The 11,229-nt window shown below is 42.4% G+C and overlaps 1 protein-coding gene across 11 annotated transcripts; it reads right to left on the bottom strand.

The window, feature by feature from the left end:
* Positions 1-20: 20 nt before the first annotated feature.
* LOC123498491 lies at positions 21-9,795 on the bottom strand. Of its 11 annotated transcripts, none has more exons than XR_006672695.1 (10): positions 9,402-9,791; positions 8,556-8,690; positions 7,757-8,202; positions 5,920-6,076; positions 3,666-3,828; positions 1,324-3,201; positions 921-1,056; positions 600-674; positions 345-504; positions 21-248 (listed from the first exon to the last, which is right to left on the bottom strand). XR_006672695.1 is itself a non-coding variant. In XM_045245641.1 (10 exons), exons 2-10 carry the CDS (start codon positions 8,610-8,612, stop codon positions 91-93), a joined length of 3,348 nt encoding a protein of 1,115 aa, XP_045101576.1. In that variant the 5' UTR covers positions 8,613-8,690; positions 9,402-9,786; the 3' UTR covers positions 21-90. The 11 variants fall into 11 exon arrangements, 9 of the variants coding, with proteins under 9 accessions (XP_045101576.1, XP_045101575.1, XP_045101574.1 ...); XM_045245641.1 differs by having other exon boundaries at positions 21-217; positions 591-674; positions 815-1,090; positions 9,402-9,786; XM_045245640.1 differs by having other exon boundaries at positions 815-1,090; positions 9,402-9,784.
* Between the last annotated feature and the right edge of the window lie 1,434 nt (positions 9,796-11,229).

The raw sequence follows: 11,229 nt of genomic DNA, 5'->3' as shown, positions 1-11,229 counted from the left end.
GACTTCTTTAGAAACACTCCGAATTTGCTACTAATTCATTCAGTGTTAAAAGGAATTATACAACACTTAGTTGCGGTACACGCGAGGTGTTTACAGTGCGTGTTTTATTTTGACCAAGTTCAGATGAATGGTGTGATCGCGGCTGACTTGAGCTTTGTTGACTCCCAAGCCGGAGAGACGATGGCTGGCTGCTAGGAGTTCCACGTGGACGTATCCTCTGTCGTAAATTCAGCGAGAAATACAGCACTCTGTCGACAGGCATTTAAATTTGAATTAAACTTAACATGAACTAACATATTTGATGATGATAAATCAACATGTCGCAGTAATGACAGAATGCTTACCCTAATATAACTGACGGTACCGTCACCAGAAGGCCTGTTGTTATGAAGGTGACGCCGGGCATCTTGCATCGTAACAGCAAGGGAAATATATAGTGGGAAGTGAGCAAGCCAGTTGTCAACCCTAGCTGCTCAATCGTGCACAGGCACATGATCGCGCCACCTGCAAGCCAGATAGTCACAGACCAGAGTTGTTAAGTATGCCAACACCAGCAACACTCAGACTGAGTTCAAGACAACAATCCTTACCTAACTCACTCATGTCCACCAGACGTACTAGGATGGAAACAGAGGACACGTTGAGGTACTGTGCCAAGGGCCCAAAGGTAAGAGCTAGAAAATAATGAAATTCATTGAAAGAAATAGAAATATACATATCAGCGTGTACATGTTGAATGTTCACTTTACTGTCTCATTTCCGAGGACACTGCTATTACAACAATCATTAACGGGAAAAAAAAGGATGGATATACTTAGAGGAATGGCAGTTGAAGAAGAAGTCACGAAACTAAGGAAGGTAGAGGAAGCGATACTGGATACACCGCCGAGTACCCCAGTGTGGTGTCCTGCAGCACCCACCATCGGCGCAGCAGAGGCAGTACCACCACCAGCGCCACCACTCCCAGTCCGCTGTGGCAGGCTAGATACGGGATCCAGTCTGCTAGGGACCACTTCATCTTTGCTTCCAGGTAGAGTGGCGTAACCTCCCACACGACTGCAGATGAAGGCCAGTGAAAGGGTGCACACCACTGCCTCACCACCAACGGTCGCGCATGACCATAAGCAGCAACAGAACGCAAAAACATTTATTATGGATTAAGGTGTTTAATCTTTTATGTTCCTTATATTGCAAGCATATTCTGTTTGTATAAATTATGATTACACTGAATACATGATTTCCATGTGTTCAATGTATTTATCTATGAATAATATATCATCTTTCACGCATAGCCAACACGAAACCATATGAACTTCAACCCACCTGCCGCCACCATACTGATGAGGAAGGTGGCCACCACGTCGGCGACCACGATACCTCTCAGCCCTGCGGCTCTGCGTCGAAAGGTCACTGACACCGGGCGGCAGAGTAGTCCCCCCGCCACGCACACCCGGCACCTCCCCGCGCCACCTGCGCAACACTCTCCTTCACCACTTGACTCACTGGCCAGCGTCAAGGGCGCCGAGGACCTGCCTCCTGCACCCTCGCTCACTTCACCAATGCTTTCGTTTTGTGTTGGTGGCGAGATTTCTGGCTGTCTTGTGGTAGAGCTAGGGTTATTTGAGAGGCTTAAAGCGTCAGAGTTGCTTGACACAGAGAGTGACAAACTCTGCACATCGTCTAGGGAAGCATAAGCACCAAAATTATACCCCTCGTCCTCTCGCAGCACATCATGACAGTGCTGACACCCGTCACTACTGCTGTTGCAGTTTGGATGTGAGCCCTCGCAGCTGAGCGAAGAGCAGTCGGAGGAATCAGGCGTCAACAGCACATTCTGACTCATTAATGAATCGTGCTGGGAGCTACAGCCTCCTAGCCTATGTTTAAACTGCATTTCGTTCTGGAAGATGTGAGGGGTTTCATGACCCCCGAAATTAATGGTACTTGGGAGTGTAGATGGCAATGACGATGATAATCCTATACCGTAATTTATGGGACATCTGTAATCCTGCACTCTGTGGTGGCAGCAGCAAGGGACGCAGGCTTGAGGTGGATGATGGAAGGCTGATACTGCTTGCTGATGAACCCCCTCTGCAGCCGCCGCCGCCGCCTCCATAGAGTGGCGGGAGAGCGTTCGGCTGGGAGGTGTGCCATAGTGGCTAGAGGGCTCAGGAGGGGTGCCGTACACGCTGCTGCCGTCCTCTGAGGCAATAGTAATGGTGTGGTGGGAGGGCGAGGAACCGTGGAACGCTAATCTGATCTGTTTGGTGTTCATCCCCTCTTCCTCGGTGGAATAAGCAATCAAATGTCCTTCGTCTCGGTCTATTTCTCCCGACTCTATTGCGGTATTTCCCTCTGTGTTCTTGTTCACGTCGCTCAAGTTTTCGTCTTGCTCTTCTATAGGGGAAATAACGAAAATGTCAATAGGGAATACAGGATGTGCTGGAATATTCTCTGTGTCTTTGATTGCATTCATTTCGTCTTCTTTCTCTTCTCTCTCTCCATTTTTAAGCCATTCATCTTTCTCATCCTTTTCTTTCTTTTGTTTCTCCTCTTTTTCATAGTACTCATCTTCGTTTTTCTCTTCTTCCATATTATTTTCTTCATTTCTATCACATTCGCCAACCACTTTTTTTTCTTTTATTCTTTCCTCTTTTTCATTTTCAGCACATTCATCATCTTCGTGATTTACGTATCTTTCTCCTTCCTTCCTCTCTTTATCTTCACTTTCATCACATTTATCATCCTCTTCCTTCACTGCCTCCACCATTCTTTCTTCATGATATCCATCGTTCCTCTCTTCCTTCTCCTCCTCCTGTTCCGCTACTACCACCACTTCCATCTCCTCCTGCTTATCCCTTTGGGCATGCCGTTCATCCTCCTTTTCATCTTCATCACATTTATCATCTTCTTTCACTACATCGACTATTATTATCTTATTCTTTCCAGCGTACCTTCTTTCCCTCTGCTCCTCCTCCTCCTCCCGCATCTCTTCCTCTCTTTGAGCATGCCGAGCTAAACTTACGGTGGAGTTGTGCGCATTAACTCGAGTGGCGGGTCCTGCGGGGGGAGGGTTGGAAGCGGAGCGGGTGCGGGGGGTGGTGGATGGAGTGGTGGGTGACAGGGGTGGTGGTGTTCGAGATGTGGTCGAGAGGAACCCCGCAGCGAAGATGATGTCCAATATTCCCATCAGCGTAATACCTGTTGGTGGTGACGATTATGGTGATGATGGTTATGGAGATGTTATTTTATTATTATTATTATTATTATTATTATTATTATTATTATTATTATTATTATTATTTTGTTGTTGCTGTTATTGTTGTTGTTATTATTGTTTTTATTATCATTATTATTACTAATATTATTATTATTATTATTATTATTATTATTATTATTATTATTATTATTGTTATTGTTGTTATTGTTGTTGTTATCGTTATCATCATTATTATCGTTGGTGTTGCTATTTTTATTGTTGTTGCTGTTGTTGCTATAATGCATGCTGCTGTTATCAAAATAGTAGTAGTAGTAGTAGTAGTAGTAGTAGTAGTAGTGCAGCAGCAGCAGCAGCAGCAGCAGCAACAACAACAACAACAACAGTAGCAGCAGTAGCGGCGGCGGCGGCAATAATAGTCGTAATACATCAGACAAAATCTACAAACCTAATAACGTATTACTAATCTCTCCGTGAGTGTTAGCAGGCAGGTAGTAGGAGCATAGGTAGGCTACAAACACCCCTATAGAGATGGCGGCCTGCAGTAGAGCTAGCTTCACTATCTTGTCCCCACGCTCCATGGCCTGAAGAGCATAGGTCGTCACGGCGGTCTGTAGAAACACCCCGAGTCCCCAGCTGGTATTAGAGTCGAGTGGCATGATTAACTAACTGGCTATTCATTATTCATAGCTTGAGGAGGTACGCTATTACACTGTTAATTATGTGTGCTATGTTAAGTAGTCGTTATTTATTGTATGTTATCATTGGTGCTGATGGAAAGGTGTTAAGGATTGTGTGAAAGTGGATTAGCTGAGTGACTGTTGAAATACTGTTACCATTTTAAGTCTTATAGAAGTTGGAGGCTGTTAGATGAGTTAAAGGAAGAATGTTGGTTTTACACTTTCTCTCTCTCTCTCTCTCTCTCTCTCTCTCTCTCTCTCTCTCTCTCTCTCTCTCTCTCTCTCTCTCTCTCTCATTATTTCTTTTTACCAAGAATCTGTCACCTATATCATCAAGTCTTTAGGGAGAGAAACAACGTGATTTCTAACACAATTGTGAACTTTAAACACACACACACACACACACACACACACACACACACACACACACCGCGTAGTGTAGTGGTTAGCACGCTCGACTCACAATCGAGAGGCCCGGGTTCGAGTCCCGGTAAGCGGTGAGGCAAATGGGCAAGCCTCTTAATGTGTGGCCCCTGTTCACCTAGCAGTAAAATAGGTACGGTATGTAACTCGAGGGGTTGTGGCCTCGTTTTCCCGGTGTGTGGAGTGTGTTGTGGTCTCAGTCCTACCCGAACATCGGTCTATGAGCTCTGAGCTCGCTCCGTAATGGGAAAGACTAGCTGGGTGACCAGCAGGCGACGGAGGTGAATTGCACACACACACACACACACACACATAAAGAGAGAGAGAGAGAGAGACCAAATTTAGTGTTACATGTGCGTTGCTTAAGTTATTTGGGTTTCTATTTCTAAAAACTGTGGTCTCTCAACAAGACGACATAAAAAAATAGATAATTAGATATAAATGAAAATAAATAAATAAAACAGGGATGATCAGTCAGGCTGTGATGGGAGTTTTAACCTCTGATTAGGCAAAGTCCTTGTTAGATTACTATTGTATATCTTGAAAACCTAAGTAACTTCCACCACAGTCTATTGAAAGTTGCTTCTCAGTAAACTATTTTTAAAAGCCACGGAGATGACTGTGCATAGTCTTACGGGTGGTTTGGCCTGTATTCATTCAGAATCCACCTTTATGAAAGCAGCCTTGAAAACCTTAATAACGCCCACCACAGCCTGTTAAAATTAAGTTGTCTCACATCTCGACTATATATTTAAATGCCACAGCGATGACCAGACATGCTCTTATAGGCGCTTTGCCTCCCAGTTATTCAGAATCTTTACTCTACTTCCACTAGACCCATTAAAACAGCTTGAAAATCCTAAATAACTTCCATTACAGCCTGTTAAAAGTTACCTCACATCATGAATATGACTGTACTTCCATAGCTATAGCGATTATCAGTCAGACTATAGATGTTTTCCCTCTAATTAGACAAAATCATTGCTAAGAATAATGAAATCAACCTTGAAAATCCAAACGACTTCTACTGCACCCTATCAAAAGTGGTCTCACTTCTCAGTTTCCATTCTCATAATCCACAGCAATTATTAATCTGACTCACTTATTTTTTTAACCTTTAATCATGCAGAATCCTTGCTAAAACATCTCTAGTCATGAAAATAATCTTCAACACTCGAATAATTTTCACAAGAGTTCGTCGGAAGTTGTCGAGATAACATGGATAAACGTTTGGGAAGGAATGTGGCGTATGTAATGTCAGGCGTCGGGGCGTGTGTTATTGATGTGTGTTGGGGAAGCACGTGGAGGGTACGTTAGGGAGTGTTATTTGGTTACGTCACGACACGCTCAACAAAGTAAAGGTCCCGAGGAGATGAGGAGAGAGGAGTGGAAATGTGAGTGTTTTATTTAGTCACTCTGTTTTTGTATATGTTTGTAGATTTGAGAGAGAGAGAGAGAGAGAGAGAGAGAGAGAGAGAGCAGACAAAACAAACAGAGGCAAATATGGTGACAAAGAACAACACGAAACACGAACTAAAATCAAGACCGCTCTACTTGAAAACACTATATCTAACACCTACAGGAGCCACGTCACCTTACTTTGAGGGTGATAAAGCCCCCGCAGAGGCCGCACAGACCCGCTCCCACGAACCACAGGAAGATGGGGTTCCAGGGCGCGGCTGAAACCATCACTCCACAGGTGGCCCACAGTACCACGCCCGTCAGAGGTAGCATCATCATACTTTTTCGAGACCACCTTCGGGAGATGAATGATTTTAGTGTATAAGTTGGTAGATAAATAGATAGGTAAACAGATAGATAGATAGGTAGATAGGTGGGTAAGCAGGTAGGAAGATAGATAGATAAGAAGATACATAAAGATAAACAGATAGAAAGATAGATAGATGGACAGATAGATAGATAGATTGGTGGATAAATAAGTAGATAGATGAATAGATAAATAGACTGATAGACAGAGAGACAAATAGATAGATAGATTGATTGATTGATCAATAGATAGATAGATAAACAAGTGAATTGTCATTTTATCAATATGATGTTTCATCTTTTGTTTTTTTAAAGTCCTTCCTTTTTCTTTTCTTTTTTTACATTCCTTCTATCTTTTTGTGCACTTTATTCTCTTCTTTCCTTTATATATATATACTTTATCTCTTCGTCCACATTTCTTCATACTTCTATCTATATTTCCTCTTTTCGCCTCCATCTTTTATTAATTTTGTATGCTGTACCTTCCTTCCTTTCCTCCATGCTTCCTTATACAATTAGTCACACTCTACCATTTTCATTGGATTCTTTCCCTCCTCTCTACCTTCCTTCCCTCCTCCGTCGTGAGTGAACGTTTGAAGTGGGAACAGGACACCAAACAAAATCCAAATTCGAGTTCGAGCTTCTTGGAGAAAGTTTCCTCCCCATTACTTTATTTATTTATTTTTTATTTATTTGTTTATTATTTTTTTTTTTTCCTTTTTCGTCCTAAGGGGCATTCCCGCTTCTTCAACTCGTCCTTGAAAAATTGCCACTTTTCCCTCGTGCACGCAAGTAAGGGACACTTCTGTAATATCTTTTCCTACTTTGTTTTGTTTCTTTTCTTTTCTAAATATTAACGTTTTTTTTTTATCTATAATATTTTCCTTCACATCCTTTTTAACAAAGAATTTCATGGACGTTTCAGGTGCATCGTCTCTTCCTAGAGTTCCCTTATTTCTGGGATATTTTTTTCAGCTATATTATCAACTAAGCTTGACCACTGATTAGATGCCATGTGATTGTATATCATGCTTACGCACACATTTTTTACTTCTAAAATGAGTAACTTGCGGAGATATATATATATATATATATATATATATATATATATATATATATATATATATATATATATATATATATATATATATATATATATATATATATATATATATATATATATATATATATAAAAGTACCCTAATTTCCTTCATACTTTACAGCTTTAAAATCTCGACACATTTCATTATCAAATAAGCGATTCCTTTCCGCTACGTGTGGCCTTATCTTGTCTCACTTTCAGTTAGCATTCGTCCTTCACTGCATTCGATATATCAGTTAGATGAATTAATAAATAAAGTTGATAAATAACATGCACACTCCTAATATAATGTAACAAATGCTAGTGGATTATGACAACAAGTGACTAATAGGACTTTTTTTTATGTTGATAATACACCATTTGATCACGTATTATTTAATGAGAACAACATCTATAAAGTAGAAAAAATAAATAAAATTGAGAAGCAGCGAAAACTTTACACTAGTTAATTATTAATTTTTTTTTATCATCAATGGAATTTCAAATCGAACTCAAAGACTTTATGTACTTTAAGAAGCTTAAGTAATTAAAAAGTTAAAAGGACACGGACACTAACACCTGTCTTACCTGTCAATCCACCTGCCTAGCACCTGCGATGAGACCACGGAGGTGGAGAGGAAGGTGGCGGTGAGGATCAGGCCGCAAGACTCCACTGCCTGCGTCACATTAACGAGGTGGTTTTTGTTGATTTTTGGTTTCAGTGGTGGTAGCAGCGATAACAGGTCGTGAGAATCATCCACTTCTTCCTTTTCTCCCTTGCTTGCTAATGATGAGAGCAGTTGACGTGGCTGCTGCTGTGGCTGTAAATGTGGTGACCGTTGCAGTGGTAATGGTAGTGCTAGTGAGATGCCATTGCTGAGTGAAGTATTGGTAATGTTCTTCATGTGGGCAATGGTGCTGGTGGTGTCGTTGAGGATGATAGGGGTGTTCCTTAAGGTAAGAATGCAAGCCGGGTCATGACCATATTTATCTCGACACAGACGAGACCGTATCAAGTCCTTGCCAGTGAGAATCTGGAAGGAGATGAATGAGAAGCTGGCAGTGGTGATAGTGGGGGGTATTGATGGGAAGGAATGCCTTGTAAGCTATTCATTTAAATGTCGATGTAGTCATATACCTCAACACACACACACACACACACACACACACACACACACACGATTAGTCACACAACACATGCACCTCTCCACACACACACACACACACACACAGTGCATTACCCTCAAAGTATCACCATGCACAGCAACATTACCTATCACCAAAACAACCCACATGCTATCACCCTACCCAGCAACACACACACACACACACACACACACACACACACACACACACACACACATCACCCGCAGGCGCCACACAATACCAGGGTGACGCAGTTAAGGGTGAAGATCAATAAGACAAGCTCGGCCTTCACGTCCATGGTGGCGCGGCGCTGGCGATGGGCTGGCAGGTCCTCGCGACTCCGGAGCGTCAGGGAAGGGGCGGGAGTTCAGGGTGTCTGGGAGGATGAGGAAGGTGTGCATGTGTTTTTCGAGTTCTCTTACCTTCCTTCCGCGTCTCTCTCTCTCTCTCTCTCTCTCTCTCTCTCTGTCTGTCAATTATAGCCGATGGTGCATTATTAATACATGTCACAACTATATTTGATTTTATAATCAATCATTTGACAAAACGAGAAGCATACCGAAGGAAATAGATCTTGAAACTTATATTGTGAATGGATATGCTTCTCAATGCATGCACTACTACTGCTACTGCTGCTGCTGCTGCTGCTGCTACTACTACTACTACTACTACTACTACTACTACTACTACTACTACTACTAGTGCTGCTGCTGCCGTTACTGTTGCTATTATGTACTACATAGTTCATAATACTTTGTACATGATACATAGTACTATGTACTACTACTACTACTACTACTACTGTTGCTACTACCGCTAGTGCTTCTACTACTACTACTACTACTACTACTACTACTACTACTACTACTACTACTAGTATTAGTAGTTGTAGTATTGTTGTAATTTCATTTCACCATTATATCAATATTTAAGAGAAAAATACGTTAGTTTAAGATATTGTTGTTGTTTGTTCTAATTCAAGTATAAAGAGAGAGAGAGAGAGAGAGAGAGAGAGAGAGAGAGAGAGAGAGAGAGAGAGATTATGTTTCCAAGACAGAGCTGAGATGACGAACGTGTCATACTGTACCTAGCGCTTCAAGGCTGGAGAGTGAGTAAGCATGCAGCAATGTGGGGTACACATCAGCCAGCACTAAAATGCGTCGTAGAGTAGGAACACTGAATCTTCTCAGCAGCCAGTCTTTAGAGAGAATTGGAGAGACATAAAAGCTGTTGTTAATTCCTGCGACTTCCAGAAGAGCCAGCGAGCTTCTGCCGTCCTTGTTATAACAACGGACATCCCTCTTGACTCTGAACTGCCGCCACACCCTCTGTAACACTCACCGCATGCTCGCACGCACACACACATACACGCACACACACACACAAGCGTATAGTTTTGTGACTCCAGTACACTTCGTACCTTCGCAATTAATAACAGGTACTAATGTGGGGCTATCAGTTGATTCTGTGACGCATGGATGACTTATCTTTGACCTTTCGCTGATAAGAGTTTCCTCCCCTGAGGTAAACCACAATAAATAGATTAAACATATCAGCTACGTACCTATTGTTTTCGCTCACCTTCATCGTTTTGCTATAGTACAGAATGTAGATTATACGCAAGCAGCTTCTCATACTGTTACAATGTACTTCTATAACTACTACTACTACTACTGTTGCTGCTGCTGTTACTACTACTACACGCGTAGCCATTGGTGGAAAATATCCAGTTTCTTATTTGTTGGTTTTGCTTGCTTGTCAGAAGATTAGATAAGGCATTAATATTTCTACTACTACTACTACTACTAAGGTAATACTACTGCTGCTGCTATTACGTATGTATGTTTTACTATCACTACTCTGACACACGTTGCTCTGACAGGATATCACTTCGTTTACGACCAGAAAGAAGTGATATGTTAAGCCATCACCCGACAAATCAAATACTGGTAGCTGTATCCAATTGCCATGGCCGGCAATAAATTGTCTAAACGTTAATGATTAAACAGTAGATCTATCAGAACCAAGTGTTTATGGAGGTGTGGGCGCCTTCTGTGGTAAGACTGGGTGCCCGGGGTATAATAAAGCTGTAATTAAGGCAGGCGTGACTTCATTGCTTGGGTGGCCACGAGTCGGCAGGACACAGGTAAGGTTCGGTGGGTAAATCCAGTGGTGACAAAGAGAACCGAGGAAGCCTGCTATGGGGAAGGCTGCCGGCGGGGGTGAGGGCCGAGGGGGGATGCCGAGTGAGCGCGAAGACAGCAGACAGAAGACCACAACATTGACGGCTGTACCTCCCTCAAACTTCTCCTGCGTATTCCACATCTCATTATGCTGACTTAGGATGCCATGGTAGTTGCTTGGGGTAAAACAGAGATGAGTTGGAGTGAGGGTAATTGGGGAGAGGTCCACCCCCGCCACCCTCCACATGATACACCTCCACGTGATAGCTACCACGCTTCCCATGACGTCACACACAGTTGCCGCTTCTTCGGGACAACCTGTTTGATTTTCATATCAATTCTTATAGCCAGGATCGACAATATATATTTGCGTCATGTTGCCGTCAGTATCCTTGGGATTGAGATCATCTGGTCAGCCGAAATGATAGAAAGTGTGTATTCGAGTGAAAGAAACGTTTGGCAATTCTAACACAATGCTTCCATGTGTTGATGGCGCATCGATTTTGACACAGCGGAGATAAGCCATTGAGAAGACTTTATACTCCTTCCTGACTGATGACTTCACTTGATCTCTCACACGCGCTATTATTTCTTACTTTATTTCTAAGCAGTAAACATCAGGAGTTGTCAGATATATGAAAAACTACAATAATCTAAAGTTAACTTTCAGCGTTCAATACTTCTTCCGTGGCGCGGTGGTGAAGGGGCGGGACAAGGAAAGCCACGCCCCTT

The sequence above is a fragment of the Portunus trituberculatus genome, chromosome 48 (genome assembly GCF_017591435.1).
Source record: "Portunus trituberculatus isolate SZX2019 chromosome 48, ASM1759143v1, whole genome shotgun sequence".
In the NCBI taxonomy this organism is placed as follows: domain Eukaryota; kingdom Metazoa; phylum Arthropoda; class Malacostraca; order Decapoda; family Portunidae; genus Portunus; species Portunus trituberculatus.
The sequence above is the reverse complement of the archived record's forward strand: the minus strand, read 5'-3'. Positions and strand labels throughout refer to the sequence as shown.

What these genes read in the sequence shown, in the direction of transcription:
- LOC123498491 (XM_045245639.1), bottom strand. Translation starts at nt 8,612, where the DNA reads ATGGACGTGAAGGCCGAGCTTGTCTTATTGATCTTCACCCTTAACTGC. An exon ending in CCCTTAACTGCGTCACCCTG is followed by an intron (nt 8,203 to 8,555) that starts GTATTGTGTGGC and finishes ATCTCCTTCCAG; the next exon opens with ATTCTCACTGGCAAGGACTT. An exon ending in GGGGCTTTATCACCCTCAAA is followed by an intron (nt 3,829 to 5,919) that starts GTAAGGTGACGT and finishes GTGTTTCTACAG; the next exon opens with ACCGCCGTGACGACCTATGC.